This window comes from Neodiprion fabricii, chromosome 5 (genome assembly GCF_021155785.1).
Source record: "Neodiprion fabricii isolate iyNeoFabr1 chromosome 5, iyNeoFabr1.1, whole genome shotgun sequence".
NCBI classification, from domain to species: Eukaryota; Metazoa; Arthropoda; class Insecta; order Hymenoptera; family Diprionidae; genus Neodiprion; species Neodiprion fabricii.
In genome coordinates this window covers 23347365-23364771 of record NC_060243.1, presented here as the reverse complement: position 1 = coordinate 23364771, position 17407 = coordinate 23347365, and the positions used below count along the sequence as shown (strand labels likewise).

The 17407-nt window shown below is 38.9% G+C and overlaps 1 protein-coding gene and 1 non-coding gene across 2 annotated transcripts; both read right to left on the bottom strand.

The window, feature by feature from the left end:
* Nucleotides 1-213: 213 nt before the first annotated feature.
* On the bottom strand, nucleotides 214-332 carry LOC124184099. The gene has a single exon (XR_006871127.1). It is a non-coding gene; the product is annotated as a 5S ribosomal RNA (ribosomal RNA).
* Nucleotides 333-8195: 7863 nt separating this feature from the next.
* LOC124182007 (tyrosine-protein kinase receptor Tie-2-like) lies at nucleotides 8196-16982 on the bottom strand. The gene is made up of 12 exons (XM_046568783.1): nucleotides 16749-16982; nucleotides 15099-15713; nucleotides 14691-14987; nucleotides 14176-14475; nucleotides 13113-13243; nucleotides 12889-13039; nucleotides 12298-12522; nucleotides 12053-12209; nucleotides 9425-9671; nucleotides 8990-9321; nucleotides 8797-8902; nucleotides 8196-8648 (listed from the first exon to the last, which is right to left on the bottom strand). Exons 1-12 carry the CDS (start codon nucleotides 16819-16821, stop codon nucleotides 8532-8534), a joined length of 2751 nt encoding a protein of 916 aa, XP_046424739.1. The 5' UTR covers nucleotides 16822-16982; the 3' UTR covers nucleotides 8196-8531.
* Nucleotides 16983-17407: the final 425 nt, after the last annotated feature.

Below are 17407 nucleotides of genomic sequence, written 5' to 3'. Positions count from 1 at the left end.
CAAAGCAAATTTTTAATGGCAGGTTCTACTTGAATGTACTTGGTGCAAAGTTTTTGCACTAGATCGTTAAGCAAAAAGAATATGAACGACCAATAGGTCGGTCAGTAAGTTGAAAAAAACAAACAAACACCAGTCGGAGAATAATGGATACTATTTAAAAATCAATAACGAAAGAGAATAGGCATCATTGGGAGGCGACTTTGGAAAAAAATATGCCAACGGCACGCGGTGTTCCCAAGCGGTCACCCATCCAAGTACTGACCGCGCCCAACGTTGCTTAACTTCGGTGATCGGACGAGAACCGGTGCTTTCAACGTGGTATGGCCGTTGCCATTACTTGGTGAAAGATCAAAATATAGATTCAGATTTCAGAAAGTAAATTTGGTACCTAATACCTCGAAGATCTTTGTAAAAAACTAGTTCCAGACAAATTTAAAAGGCATTCTGTAGGCAATCAACACCACAGTTATTGCTCAGGTCTTTGTTCACAATTAGTCTGAAATATCAAGGCACGTGGTTCAGTGATCGAAACTGATCCGTGCAGAAGTTTGAAATTAGCCAGGTGGAGCTTTTGCTTTTCGAATTGTTTTCGAATCTTTTCCTATGAAGATTCGAGACGTTGACCAGAAGGATCTTTGACCTGCTATTTTAGCTATTGTATACATATAATTTATGTATACGCTTGTGCCCTCATACATGGATCATCATAAATTATGCAATGAGGTGCCCGTGTCGATATGACATACGATACACAGTGAGTAACTAGTTTTTTTTCATGACTGACTTGAGCGAGATGTTTGGAAACTTATTATTTTATCGAAGGAGTCAAGTGCTTTGAATCAACAGTTTTCTTAAAAAACTTTGAAATAGCATACATTTTTCCAGGTAAAAATTCGACTGCTTGACAGAGCATGTTGGAGTTGTCGGAAGAACTCGGGAACTTGGCCAGATTTTTTTCCATGTATGTCGAGTACTTTTGGGGGGATAAGTGCGAAAAAATATCGACATAACCAACATAAGAACCATCCTCCTACTGATCCACAGAATGGCATCACGATATTTACGGATATTTGCGCTAAAATTCCAGATCGAAATTCTAGTCGAAATGGGAATCACTTTTAGAGTTTGAAACGCTGTGTAAAAAATCACGGACTGAATCCAAGCGGGTGAGGAGTCAGACCCTAGTGAAATTAACGTGGAATGCCTCATATACATGTATTTATAGTATGTAATTGCGGAAATTGAAAGCTGAGATCTCTCTATAGACCTCGACCTGTGTGTGTGTGTGTGTGTGTACAAATAAAACTATTTGTATTTTTGCTTAGGTCAGTTCAGTACTTTTCGATTTATTGAAACGGAAAAAAAATGTGAAATTTAAATAAAAATTACGATATCATGAGATTGGATCAACGGATTTAAATGAGAAATGGTATAACCAGGTTTTTTGGATCCCTGATCACGGATATGAAGTCAAATTTCCGAAATTCAAAATTGGCATATTCGGTATGCTGAAATTGAATAAAAAATTTTTAGATCTTCAAGAAAATTGGTACAATAAGATTTTCCAGGTCGCTGATCACGAGAAACGATGAGATGATCATTATTGGTACGACTATTATTATTTGAGGTAGTAACGAGTTTGAAGATACAGTTCTACAGAATGACTCATGGTCTGCCCAAACCTACTTGTGCACAGTTCAACAGTTGTGTGTCCAGTTTCATGCAAGCATCGTGGATCATCGATTTGAGGATAGGTTAGTACTGGAAAGCTACAATGAAAGCTTAAGAATATCTGAAACCGCCATTTAAGGCAAAGCTTCGTGAATGACACGTTGTACTCTGACTTCCAATTCTTCCGCACGCGTCAAGAATGTGGAAAATTAAATAAATGACAGCATAAATCTGTAAGAAATTCTAATTCTCGTACCTGGCATTCGAGCTTCGATCGGAAAACTCGGATCACCACAATTCATTCTGTACTTCCCACAGGCCGCCACCTGAATTTGAAACTCAACGTCCTGCCTCAGGTTTACAAATGTGTAAAAGGTTGTGGTTCCATTTAGAAATACTGAATTATCCGCATAATACGGAGCAGACAATATTGGATGGTAGTAATGAATGGCTGGACCCCTGTACGAATCTTCGGGTGCGTTCCACTTGACAGTTATTGAATCGTTCGTCGATTCGTTCACAAAGACATCTGGGGTGAACGCTGGGTTCACATCATCTTAAGGAATCATTGAAAAGAGTTCCAGTTGTTATATTTTCTATGATTAGGTTGTACATATAAAATTCTGAAGACGTAACATTTCTGCACCATGTAGTTTTAAATATGGCAAGTGAATTCAGAAACTTCTGTCGATGTGTTCGATGGAATTTTCTGTGGCAACACGTGAAAATCTAAATTTCATTGAAACAAGCTGATCGAAATAGTTCACACACCTGCATACTCCGTAGTTACACCAGTCACAGGGGTGCTTGGGTACGTATTTCGACATCCGTCAATTGAACAAGCTTCTACTCGGATATTATGGATACTATACGCCCATAGTTCATGAAAAACGTGACTCAGCACCGATTCTTTTTTTACCCGCAGCCAATCAGGTAGCAATTCATCTTGAATCCAAGCATTGTAGAGGCTGATATAACCTTCCAGTTCCGGTGGAGGCGCAGTCCATTCAATCGCTATCGAAGACTCATTTACCTTGACAACCGTAATGACTGGAACGTATTCGATATCTGCACAGAAAGTAAAGTCTTTCACTATATTATCCATCATAAATAGAGTCTGTTAAAGACAATAGTTTCAAAGTGTGTAAATATGTCACAATCAGATTGAATTGAGTGTACCTCGTTCTAACGTCGTAGCCCACTTAAATTGATCCACCACGGTATCCTCGTAAGAAATCGTGTTTTTTATTATGTAGGTAGTCCCTTCATGTAATTCATGAATAACGTGATAACTAGGAATCTCGTTCAACGAATATGATGTTGCGTATTGCCATTGAGTCGTACCATGCGGTAAATACTCGGTAACGCAGTGATACACAAAATTGCTTAAAATAAAATCAAAATGTGACCCAGCTATGAAATCGACTCGACCTATCTTCAGGTAGATGCGATCTTTTCCAACAGCTCGGACATTTTGGTTCAATTCCTCTTCGTTAAAGGTCCGTAAATAGTATTCCGTACTCTCAGTTGGTTGCTTACTATCACCTGCATCCCCACTGCATTTGTATTCCATTCCGTTGAATTTTGATGTCACGTTTGCTATTTCAAGCGTCATCACGACGTATGTTTCGTTGATACGTGAAATATTCGGAAAATTGCTCTCGCTCCATTCGACTTGTTTGCCATAACCTTGTATCCACTTAAAATTCGTCAACGAAGATCCCGTTATGTCACAGTAAAGTGTTGCTGGTTTGTTCTCTTCCACATAAACGATACGGTGCACGAACTTCGATGCAGCTAAATTAAATATTAGACTCATTTTATTCTAAGCACGCTCTACCTTAATGTTAATTTACATCAGGCTTACGTATACAATACACATAATATTTTCATTCTATCAGAGGTGATTATGTAGTATATAAAATTGCGCATTGTGACGTGCATGTCCGGAAGTCCGGATAAAATGTTCAACCTCTTAAACTAAACCGGGATTTGAACCCGGGACCTTTCGTTGAGCTACCCAGGCTGCTGCCTAAACACCCGCTCGAACCGCGACCAGACTAGCTCGAAGAATGCTGACTCGGAGCATACTCGTATACGAGTTTACAATAATTGCTTCGAACGCCCTCTACCAGCGAATTTCATCCATTTTTTTCTTTACGTCAAAATCGCGTAAATCTACTCTGCGGTACCACGGAAAGACCTTCGCAGGTAAAAATGCCTTCCGTAAATATCGTGATGCCATTCTGTGGATCAGTAGGAGGATGGTTCTTATGTTGGTTATGTCGATATTTTTTCGCACTTATCCCCCCAAAAGTACTCGACATACATGGAAAAAAATCTGGCCAAGTTCCCGAGTTCTTCCAACAACTCCAACATGCCCTGTCAAGCAGTCGAATTTTTACCTGGAAAAATGTATGCTTTTTCAAAGTTTTTTAAGAAAACTGTCGATTCAAAGCACTTGACTCCTGCGATAAAATAATAAGTTTCCAAACATCTCGGTCAAGTCAGTCATGAAAAAAAACTTATTTCAAATTTCTCAGTTCTCTTCTTTTTTCTGAAAAACCAATTGAGATTGAGGTCGAATACTTTCAGAATCTTGGGATTCCAATAGTCACCTACTTGTCCATGAAATGTTATTAAGATATTCGATGAAGACGTTTTTACCCTGTTCATCCCACGTATCGCCTTGATTCACAATGAGAGGAAGGTCAATTCAGAATGTTATTTCCGCCAAAGTATCAATGAAACAAACTCATCAGCTCCGCGGTTGAGTTACCGAAACGATACTTGATGAGAATTCAATTCGGCCGTGTTCCGACTCACCTGGATTGGTCTCCAAAATGGCGAAAAATAATGAAAGTCGCATCAAGATCAGGGCCAAATCGCTGCGTTCCATGGTTGTCGTTCACACTTCAAACCGTATCCCTGACTTATTGACGAACCATGCTTCTTCAATATGGAACTTCGTTCACGATCAATTGTCTTCTACATTGCAATAATTTGTACAAATCGTACCATTCTTACAGTTTCTAGTTTGTACCACACGTTTTTCTTCATAAAATGCGCTTTCTCTCATCGATGATGAAAACGGCTTCCGAAATCCTGTCAGTGACTGACGAACCTCGGTCACAGCGCAGCGTGCACAGACCAAAATGAATTCTAATAATCGAGAAAGGAACTGAAACCGCAAACCATTTTTGAACCACATTTATGAATAACAGAAAAATACTCAGTTCTTGTGGTTGTAAGATCGGTATCGTAAAATATTTCCTGTACGAACGAGTAAAGAAACTATTACAGTTACAATATCGTGATATGAATGCTCTCAGTGCATGACATGATAATATTCCTAAATTGTAGCATTGCAATAATTTCAGCATTTCCAAAGAATTAAACCTGTCGTCCAATACAACATTTTGTGATAATGGCAATAGTTTATTCCATGCCGATGTTATATGAATTTATTGTAATCCTGCAACTGATATGCTGTACGTTTTCTTACTTAGATTACTTGATACATCACCAGCTTTGATGTCACTGCATCTTGCGCGAGACGTTCCATGGTTCATCACCAAGTGTCATTGAGTTGGAATCTATCGCTAGCTGGAATTGTATCAGTATTTATCCAAAAGCTTATTCACAAGTACAATTACCCGACGAATTGATAATCTCGGGACAGAATTATAACATCAGTAATGATACAGCGATACATTTGAGTACGTGTCACAACAGTTACAAGCGATTGCTACTCGTAATAGGACAATCGGTCTCCAATTCTTTTCTTTGCGAGGGAATTTCATTTCAGAAATGCATACGTTTCTTATAAAATTCGTAACTTCTGCCGTATTTGATATTTTAAAACAATGTTGACGGTAACTTGAAACGAAAGTTTGACACTTTGTATGTAAAAATATGGCGTCATAGGTAGCTTTGAAAAGTATAATTATTTGGATTGATGAAAGTAGGGCGTTTTCATACGAGCCATTTTTGCAAGCATATAACTTTTTGAATCATCTGCCTTGCATTGTTCCTGGTGGCATTACAAATAGGTATGGTGATGCTGTTTGAAGAAAATGTTATAGTCCGTAATGAAGAAAAATTCAACGACGCGGCAGCGTCAAAGGATGGTTTTCTGGAGAAGTGAATTGGTGGTGATTCAATTGAAACTGATTGATTGCGCATCAAGCAGGCAAAGTAGGACTTTTTACGTCGAGCGTGAGTCTGCGGTACAAAAAATACACGTCGTAGAGTGAGCCGAAGAACAATATGTAATGTGATATACATTTGATGTTATTATGAGTATACTGAATATCAACTGCTATCGTTACGTGAACAGAGAATGTATCTCGCACCTGTCTGATCGTTAAATAATTCCAATATCTGCACATTTCGATAGATTTTCAAACACCCATACGTTTGCTCTTCCTTTGTTAATTTAAAAAAGAAACGAAGAGCGTACATCTTTTCATCAAACAAATCCAAAATATCGAAAATATTATACGACGATGATTGCAAAATCGATTAAATAACTTTACACAATTGTTACTTCGCAATTCACGCTTGGTGTTTTGTATCAAATCTTTCATACAGAGAAAGCTTGCGAAAGGTGATAAAGAAAAATGTCGTTGCATGTCGCGAGCTACGGTATGTCGATCATTTCGCGTCCGCGTGTTACAAATACGTCAAATGAGGCAAACCGCGGCTACGAAAGGAAGACCTCTTATCGAAGTTCGCACGGGCAAATGAATGACGACAGAGTTGTGGTGTTATTGTTTTCGCGCTATCGTATGGTAATGTATGCGCGTTTATTTTGCACACTGATTGTGAGAGCGATAACAGCTGCCCTGATATTAGCGAATTGATTGAATAATATGATTGATATTTCAAAAGCAAGAATCACATTATGTATCAATTGGATGAACGGTCTGCAATAAGTAACGACAAAAAAGCAATTGCTTCTGATACAATAGTACGTGAGTGAATAAATAATAGAACACGGGCCCCATACATGGGAAAGTTCATGCCAATATAATATCTTATATCTCTGGAGTCGTTAACATTTTTCACGAGTGAATCGATATTTTTGTTGTTTTATTATCCATTTATGGCCCTTTCAACCGATTTCCGATACTTTTTGAAACAATAGCCAATTCTCCTCATTTCGAGAACTTTCATGAATTTAAAAATATCACTCAGATGATAGAACACGCAATACTTGGTGAATCGACGATGCGTTCTGCAATATACTTATGGTGTTACTCTACGATTGTGATCGGAATCATGTGCAGGTTGATGGGGATTTTTTTTCATAGCATTCATGGATCCAAAGAGTACCTGATTGAGCGCAATTATTTCCGTCTCATTGAATCGGTGGATATCTCAAATCGACCGTAAAGATGCGGGTGATAAATTTGTCATTCGTTTGTTGTACCTTGACTTACAGCGTATCTGAATAGACACGTAAGTCGAAAAAGTTGTTGTTCATCACGTGAGTAAAGTTAGAACCTCGCATAAATTTTTCGAAGAGACAGAAAACGTATGACAAAACAATCCTAACTTTCAGCGATTGTCGAATCGTAATCGTGCGCCTGGAATGTCCGGATCCCAACAAGAGAAGCACCGAAGATAGCGAGCAGCAGTTTCGGCAAGCGAAAAAATCGCGAACCTCGTGACTCCGAGTTCGCGTACGTCTAAGAATTACCGCGTAAGAATGTTGAATATTCATATCGTTTATTCAAAGTAACAAACACGCGTGAAAATTGAACTGGTACGCTGGCCGGCGTACGGTAGAAATATTAAGTATAGACTCTGATTATGGAATGTCAACGACAACCACCTTCGGTAACGTGATCGGACTTTTTTCAGACTCTGGAAAAACGAAAATCGTTTTTCTAAATCAAAATCTTTCTAATTTTAAAATCTAAAACGCTATTTGGATCTAACCGTAAAACTAGCGATTAACAATACTGGTATGCAAAAAAAAAAACAAAAACAACTATTGTTTCTGTCTTTTATTATTACGTATAATTATGATAGTTATTGATGCTCTTGAATCGAAATATACTAATACAAAATATTTACCACGCGTACTTGTGTAATGTTTTTTTTTTTTTTTAAACGCAATTTGTACCTACTAATTATAATCAAACACTAATGATAGCAACGATATTTATGGAAAGAAGTTGAAGAGTTGAATAGTTTGAACATTAAAATCGTCAGACAATCTATTCACTAGTATAATTCTAGATATTTTGTTGTTTTCTTTCTTTCGTACTGCGCGACATGAAGGTACAACGAGAACTGCGCAGGGGCGTGCATTGGTGTGAAAACAACGTTGGGCGGTATCTTTCTTTCTCTTTCGATCAGTTCGAACTGGTTTTGTATGTACAGATAGTATTCGAATAGATTACTGTATCGTAAATGTAAAAACAAAACACAACAAATTCTGAATTTTGAACAATAACAAATAAAATCATCCCGTGTAAAATATACTTCACAGCAAAAAATGAGAAACAGATATATATATTTAGCACGTGAAAGCATTTATGTCTATTATATAATTTTTTCTTTTTTTCGAAGGAGGATTTCGTTGCAGACTGGTGTAATTTCCCCTCGTTAGTAACCCAGTAAACCAAAACGTATCGAATGGAATTAAGTATATCTAAAAACGAAATTAACTGGAATTGGAGCGAATTAAAAAGATTTATGTGCCATTTTTTTTGAATTTGTATCAGTTTGCACGAATTCGTGTCAATTCCGTTTTTGTCGTACTTAAATCAATTTGGTTTACTGGGGAAGTGATTGTGAAGTGTATCTGATCACGAAATACTAAGACGTTCACGACGTCATTGTTACGTTCAAAGTCGGGTGTCTTCACAGACAGCAGGTTCATCGCCGTGCATCACGGTCTCCCTCTCACGTTTCCAGTCATTGGCGTACATCTCAGTGTAAGGATTGCCCAAGTCAAGATAATACTGAAACGTGTTTCCGCAATGAGTTGATGAAGACTGATCACGGTGAATGTGTGATAGATTTTTTGGGCTACCAATGTAGCTGTAAATCGTGTCTCACAAACCCAACAGGATCACGCATAAATTTGCATATGACAAATATCTCGCTTACCGATTTCACGTGCTCGTCTATCATATCAGCAAGTTTCCAGGTGAGAGATTCGAACGAAGGTCGTTCCGATGGTTCCTCCTTCCAGCAACCTGACATTAAATCGTATCTGAAAAGAGAACGAAACGGAAGTAACTAATTTCACAGAATCGATATAAAACCTCATGACGGTGTGAAATCACCGCTCGACACTCACAAACTCTGAGGCGCGTACTCCGGTCGCTCCAGACGATAACCGTCAATCAGAGTTTGGCACATATCGTGCGGCCTTATCCCGTGATACGGAGTATTGCCAAGTGAGAAGAGTTCCCACAAGACGACTCCGTAGGACCAAACATCCGATTTCGTTGAAAATACTCGATCTCTGAGAGACTCGATAGCCATCCACTTCACCGGAAGGGGACCACCCTCGTTGTTCTTAAAGTTCTCTTCGTCACGGAGAGACTTCGACAGACCAAAGTCGCATATTTTTACAACATTATTATCCGAGAGGAGAATGTTTCTGGCCGCCAAGTCCCCGTGCAATATCTGATACAAAATTCATAAATGACTCACAATATTGGCAAAAGTTTCACGAAATGTAACAATTCATGAACAATGCAAAAAATCCTTATTGCAAATTTTCACCGACCTTCTTTGCACTGAGATACTGCATGCCACGTGAAATTTGCCAAGCCCAACACACCAAGTCTCGCGTGCGTATCGGATCTGTATCGATTCCGGTGTAATCGCCCGGGTATCTCAATCTCACCTTTGGTTTCTCTGATTCCGTGTCAGTCACGACGCCGTCTGCCGTCACACCTACGCAGCTAGAATCACTGCCATCACTGGATTCGCCTACCTCTAGATTTTCATTGCACCGTGGCCCTGATCCTTCACTGTAGGGAAAACAAGAAAATAATACGAAGGTTGAAAGCAAGGACCTCGTCATTTGCTATTGCTTTGTACGTGAACTCACTGATGCGGCGTCACACGAGTAACTTGGCCAGTGAGGTTCGATTACCGTTTTCGGGAAATGTATCACAATTCTACTATCAAATTGTCTACCATCAAACCTATCAAAATTTGATAGATAAGCATCATCGACATTCGAAAAGAATGTTCTGAACGTGTCATTGCGTGCTATTTGCAGTGCCCTCCAGTGGACAAAATCTGATATTCAACTCACCAAATAATCCGAAGTGAGAATACTTTCGCGAAAAATGTTGTTCTGTGCGTAAAGAAGCTACCTGCGAAAGTTTGCCACCGTATCGTTGCTGTGGCGAATGTTCGAACACTTAAGTTTTCAAATTACAATTTTTTACCAAGAACTCTCTGGTTTCTATTCTTATAGAAAAGGATATCGATAGAAACAAGAAACACGAGGTAGTATTAAGTAAAAAGCTTGATGACATTCTTTGGTATCCCCGAAAACCCGGCATTGCAGAAAAGTACTTTCTTAATAATTGACGACGCCGGACAACCGGATCGAAAAGAATTCTGGAGTTGAATATGAGAACTTATTAATGAACCTGAAATCGACGGTAAGGACTCGTCTTTTATATTATTTATCGATGTACGAAGTAACGTGTTATGAAACTCCCCACATTGTTTACATAAATTGATATAACTTGACGAATGTCCGAGAGGAAAATTTTGCGAATGATGGATCTTGATTTCATAACAATACCCTCAAAGTCTATGTGGTGACAAATGATAATTGAATTAATTTGAAAAAAAAATTGATTTTTGGAAAATTTTAATTTTCAGAAGAATTGATTCTCTCTTCTCAATATCCAATTGGAAGTGACGGTGCATTTCTTTCGGACCACTGATCGAGATTCCAATTGTATGAATCTTAAAACTTGCACTGTCTCCTTTCAAACGGCGTTATTGGGTTTACGATAAGACATCGATGAACAGATTTTCGTAACACATTTTGACATTTTTAGGGTAACTTTTCGAAAGTAGAATCCATGCATCGCAACATTTTTCTGTTAAAAATCCTTCAAGTTACATCAATTTATAAGGAACCGACGAGAAGTTTGACAACACTTTACTTTATGTAAATATCGATAAACAATATGGAAAACGGGTTATTACTGGCTATATCAGCTTTCTGAGTAACTTATTCGCACACAACATTCTTCTTGATATTTTCGATTCAGCGACATTAAAGAAAAGTAACAGCGAATTGGGACTCAATACTTACTTCTCAGTACTTCACTGCAGAGCCGGGTTTTCGACCTTTCGTTAGGAAAATTGTAGCGCCTACAGTTTTCACGATGTGAAAAAATGTGGGAGGGCTTATTCATGTGAAAGTACGTCGTCTACCTGCTTTGTTTTGTTACTTTTTCTTTGAGAATAGAATAAAAGAGTGATTGCTCATCGGTGTGTTCAAAATGAGAAGGGACTAAATTCCCCGAACTCGCATTCTTAGTTGAGGTTAGGTCGATTTTGAGAATTCTCATTTCAGTTTATTGCCAAAAGAATTATTTTTCATTTGTATCTTTCGATAATTGAGTATCATTTTCTTTGAAGAGAGGCCGACTTCAGTTCATTTTTTTGTTTAGTTAAAAACCTTTCTATGGTAAAACCAAAAATTTATGTCGTCATCACTGGCAATGAATATAAATATTTTTCAACAGTAAAGTATTATTGTATTTTTTGGGGGCTTCGTCCGACGAGCCCTTCCACGCCCACGTACCTGACCTTATTCTTCCTGCCTTTGTTTTCGCGATTTTCGTACAATTTATTCCAATTCCACGGCTCGTAGGGGAAAAAGTATTGTTTGCATCAGAAGCGTAACGATTTACACCATCGTACGATTTCGCTGGCACTCGGGGTGTGCAACCGTGGCTTACTCTCTATATACGAAAAGTACCATTTCGTGAAAGTCCACTCATTTCAAAGTTTTGGTGGGTAAAGCCTATTTGTCAGGTAGATTTTTTCCACTTTTCAGCACTAGTGGTGAATTGTTACAAACCTCTGCGATCGGCTCACACTCTGTCCACGTGATTCAAATAACTATGGTGAATAGTTATGAAACTATGGTAATCAAAAGATCATTCAATTTCCATGCTCACTTGCAGTCAGCAGAAGTAACGAAATCTTCACGATGAAAAATAGTTCGCTGGACTAGCAGATTGTAGCGTTAACATATTTTAGAACTGTTTCAACATTAACACATAAGTTTGCTGGTCAAGCAAATAAATTACTTTCATGCTGCACAGTGTCAAACATTCGTTTCCCTAGTTTTGGACCTATTGGTATAATTTACCTCTGATCGTTGGGTTCGATCACATCTCCAACTTGGTTTTGATCACGGATCTCTCCAGTATCGGCATCCAATTGATTCACAAAGCGACGTCGATGACGCAACAAGTAGTCATGTAGATTTCCGAAACGACAGAATTCTACGATAACGAACAGCTGGCCTGTCCGCAAATTCATCGGAACATGATTTATATCACTGTAACGTCAGCCCAGCACGTGACATCGTCTATATCATTTCACAACGCTCACCGTATTCTAGATTTTTCGTGCAGGCACCGAGAAGACTGACGAGGTTCAAATGTTCACCGAGGTAGCAGAGGATCCTGAGTTCTCTAAGAAGGGCTGTCATGCAGTCCAGACTGGCTGTCGCTCGGACCGTCTTTACAGCGACTGTTGTCACAACTTCCCGACCGCGAATGGTCTTCGCCTGTCCTTTTCTCACCACTCCGAATGCCCCGCTTCCCAGTATGTCACCTGAAGAACAAAGTGAATTCACAATCAATCGCCCCTCAATATCAACGTATAGAAAGGCAATATGTGTGTCGATATCGACATTCCATACTAATTCCAATGACGGTATATCTGAGTGAGGGTCGTGTTTGTAAAATCTAGGTAAACGTCGTTCAGTTTTCGACGTTCTCAAACTCTATGACTGCCACATGGTTTTGATAATTTTCAGTTTGCAGTTCGTACCTCACGAAATAGTTTCAAGTATTCACACCTGAAACTTGGATGTTTCATGAAGTAGAATAATTTCGACAGACTGGCGGAAAGTCTTGGAATAGGGGAATTGATTTACACAATAAAGTTGCATTTGCAAGGGTGAAAAATTTCCGATACCCAGTGTAAGCAGACTTCGAGGGAACTCGTATTTCTTCAAGTACGGCAGTAACTCAGCCTGATCACTCACAGCCACATCTGGATCCAAAGTCACTGAATTTTCGTTATTGAAGTAGTCGAGTCTCGCTTTGATCAATTTCCGTTTTATACTCTGGAAAGAAGTATTTCACATGTCAGCTGAGAATACCGTTGTTGTTCTCGTCGGAGCTGATTTTTTCTGGTACCTGTTTCCGAAGTTTCCAGGCAGCCAATATGCTCATGACGATAATGAGTATCAGTGCCGAGGCAATAAGCCATATTCCAACTTGTATCATGTTCCCGTCATTTTGAGTATTTCTGAGCAACTCTGGAACACCTACGGTCATTCGAGATTTGCCACAATTATTGGTCGTATAAAACGGCGAACGAAGGCGTCAAACTGACAGGCGGTACGTTGTTTTGAGGATGATAAGCATGTATTTTTAGCGATGAAATATATGACTGACTTCGAAATTCTGATATTACTACAGGGAGACGTGGATAAATATGTTTTACCGTTCCGTTTTTCTGTTTCCAGAGGAGAAAAGAAGTTATTGCAATCACCCTGGAAATTGAAAGCTGAGATCTCTCTATAGACCTCGACCTTTGTGTGTGTGTGTGTGTGTGTGTGTGTGTGTACAATTGAAACTATTTGTATTTTTGCTTAGGTCAGTTCAGTACTTTTCGATTTATTGAAACGGAAAAAAAATGTGAAATTGAAATAAAAATTACGATATCATGAGAATGGATCAACGGATTTGAATGAGAAATGGTATAACCAGGTTTTTTGGATCCCTGATCACGAATATGAAGTCAAATTTCCGAAATTCAAAATTGGCATATTCGGTATGCTGAAATTGAATAAAAAATTTTTAGATCTTCGAGAAAATTGGTACAATAAGATTTTCCAGGTCGCTGATCACGAGAGACGATGAGATGATCATTATTGGTACGACTATTATTATTTGAGGTTGTAACGGGTTTGAAGATACAGTTTTACAGAATGGCCCATGGTCTGCCCAAACCTACTTGTGCACAGTTCAACAGTTGTGTTTCAAGTTTCATGCAAGCATCGTGGATCACCGCTTGAGGATACGTAAGTACTGGAAAGCTACAATGAAAGCTTAAGAATATCTGAAACCGCCATTTAAGGCAAAGCTTCGTGAATCACACGTTGTACTCTGACTTTCAATTCTTCCGCACGCGTCAAGAATGTGGGAAATCAAATAAATGACAGCATAAATTTGTAAGAAATTCCAATTCTCGTACCTGGCATTCGAACTTTGATCGGAACACTCGGATGACCACAATTCATTCTGTACTTCCCACAGGCTGCCACCTGAATTTGAAACTCAACGTCCTGCCTCAGTTTTACAAATGTGTAAAAGTTTGTGGTTCCATTTAGAAATACTGAATTATCCGCATAATACGGAGCAGACAATATTGGATGGTAGTAATGAATGGCTGGACCCTTGTACGAATCTTCGGGTGCGTTCCACTTGATAGTTATTGAATCGTTCGTCGATTCGTTCACAAAGACATTTGGGGTGAACGCTGGGTTCACATCATCTTAAGGAATCATTGAAAAGAGTTCCAATTGTTATATTTTCTATGATTAGGTTGTACATGTATAATTCTGAAGACGTAACATTTCTGCACCATGTAGTTTTAAATATGGCAACTGAATTTAGAAACTTCTGTCGATGTGTTCGATGGAATTTTCTATGGCAACACGTGAAAATCTAAATTTCATTGAAACAAGCTGATCGAAATAGTTCACACACCTGCAACATCCAGAGCTACACCAGTCACAGGGGTGCTAGGGTACTTATTTCGACATTCGTCAATTGAACAAGCTTGTAGTCGGATAATATAGGTACCAATCGGATATAGTTCATGAAAAACGTGACTCAGCACCGATTCTTGTGCTTCCCGCGGCAGACCAAGATTCCATCTATCATGAATCCAAACATAGTAGTGGCTGATATAACCTTCCAGTTCCGGTGGAGGCGCAGTCCATTCAATTGCTATCGAAGACTGAGTTACCTTGACAACCGTAATGACAGGAACGTATTTGATATCTGCACAGAAAGTAAAGTCTTTCACTATATTATCCATCATGGATAGGGTCTGTTAAAGACAATGGTTTCAAACTGTGTAAATATGCCACAATCAGATTGAATTGAGTGTACCTCGTTCTAACGTCGTAACCCACTTAAATTGATCCAACGCTACATTCCCGTAAGAAACCGTGTTTTTTATCATGTAGGTAGTCTCTTCTTGTAATCCATGGATAACGTGATAACTAGGAATCTCTATCCACGAATATGATGTTGCGTATTGCCATCGAGTCGTACCATTTGGTAAATACTCGATAACGCAGTCAATGAATGAATCTAACACTAGCGGTTGTATTGACCCAGCTATAAAATTGGCTCGACCTATCTTCAGGTAGATGCGATCTTTTCCAATAGCTCGGACATTTTGGTTGGATTCCTCTTCGTTGAGGATCCATAATGAGTATTGTGCACTCTCAGTTCGTCGCTTGCTATCACCTGCATCCCCACTGCATTTGTATCTCATTCCGATGTATCCTGATGTCACGTTTGCTATTTCAAGCGTCATCACGACGTATGTTTCGTTGATACGTGAAATATTAGGAAAATTGCTCTCGCTCCATTCGACTTGTTTGCCATAACGTTGTATCCACTTAAAATTCGTCAACGAAGATCCCGTTATGTCACAGTAAAGTGTTGCTGGTTTGTTCTCTTCCACATAAACCATACGGTACACGAACTTCGATGCAGCTAAATTAAATATTAGACTCATTTTATTCCAAGCACGCTTTACCTTAATGTTAATTCACATCAGGCTTACGTATACAATACACATAATATTTTCATTCTATCAGAGGTGATTATGTAGTATATAAAATTGCGCATTGTGACGTGCATGTCCGGAAGTCCGGATAAAATGTTCAACCTCCTAAACTAAACCGGGATTTGAACCCGGGACCTTTCGTTGAGCTACCCAGGCTGCTGCCTAAACACCCGCTCGGACCGCGACCCGACTAGCTCGAAGAATGCTGACTCGGAGCATACTCGTATACGAGTATACAATCATTACTTCGTACGCACTCTATCAGCGAATTTCATCAATTTTTTTCTTCATTTCAAAATCGTGTAAATATACTCTGCGGTACCACGGAAAGACTGTCGCAGGTAAAAGCCATACGGGGTAAAAATGCCTTCTGTAAATATCGTGATGCCATTCTGTGGATCAGTAGGAGGATGGTTCTTATGTTGGTTATGTTGATATTTTTTCGCACTTATCCCCCCAAAAGTACTCGACATACATGGAAAAAAATCTGGCCAAGTTCCCGAGTTCTTCCGACAACTCCAACATGCTCTGTCAAGCAGTCGAATTTTTACCTGGAAAAATGTATGCTTTTTCAAAGTTTTTTAAGAAAACTGTTGATTCAAAGCACTTGACTCCTTCGATAAAATAATAAGTTTCCAAACATCTCGGTCAAGTCAGTCATGAAAAAAAACTTATTTCAAATTTCTCAGTTCTCTTCTTTTTTCTGAAAAACCAATTGAGATTGAGGTCGAATACTTTCAGAATCTTGGGATTCCAATAGTACCTACTTGTCCATGAAATGTTATTAAGATATCCGAAGAAGACATTTTTACCCTGTTTATCCCTATAGACTCACAATCAGGGAAAAGTCAATTCTGAATATTTTTCCTTCTTAGTACCAATAAAGTACATTCATCCGTTTCTCGGTCGTGTTACCAAAGCGATACTTGATGGGAATTCAATTCGGCCATGTCACGACTCACCTGGATTGGTCTCCAAAATAGCGAAAAATAATAAAAGTCGCATCAAGATCAGGGCCAAATCGCTGCGTTTCATGATGCTCGTTTACACCTTGAACCGTATCCCTGACTTATCGATGCACTATTTCTTCTTCGATATAAAACTTTCTTTGGGATCAGTTGTCCTTTCAATTACTCTGTACAATCCTCTCGGACGATAGTTTGCAGTACACTTTTTCCTTTATAAAATGCGCGTACTTCGATCGGTTATCAGAGCGACCCACGCAATTTTGCTAGTGACCGAACTTTGGTCACAGTACAGCGGGCACTGATTTGCACTTACCGTGAGAATGATTGAAACCGCACATTACCGCCGAAACTAAATATAGAAAAGATAAAAATATGTTTCTGGGCTTACAAGATCGGTATCCTAAAATGTTTCCTGTTCAAACAAGTACAACAAATATCAAAGTAACAATATCGTGATCGGAATGCATGAGCTGAAAATATTTCGAAATTGGAATATTGCAAAAATTGGAGGATTCCCAAAGAATTCAATCGTGTCATTCGGTACAAAATTTTGTGAGAATGGCAATATTCCGTTTCATGATGCTGTTGTATGAATCTGTTGTAATATTACAATTAATATGTTGTACGTATTCTTACTTCGTTTGCCCGATACA

What these genes read in the sequence shown, in the direction of transcription:
- LOC124182007 (XM_046568783.1), bottom strand. Translation starts at nt 16,821, where the DNA reads ATGAAACGCAGCGATTTGGCCCTGATCTTGATGCGACTTTTATTATTT. An exon ending in TCGAAGTCTGCTTACACTGG is followed by an intron (nt 12,523 to 12,888) that starts GTATCGGAAATT and finishes TTTGTTCTTCAG; the next exon opens with GTGACATACTGGGAAGCGGG. An exon ending in ATCGAACCCAACGATCAGAG is followed by an intron (nt 9,672 to 12,052) that starts GTAAATTATACC and finishes TTTTCCCTACAG; the next exon opens with TGAAGGATCAGGGCCACGGT.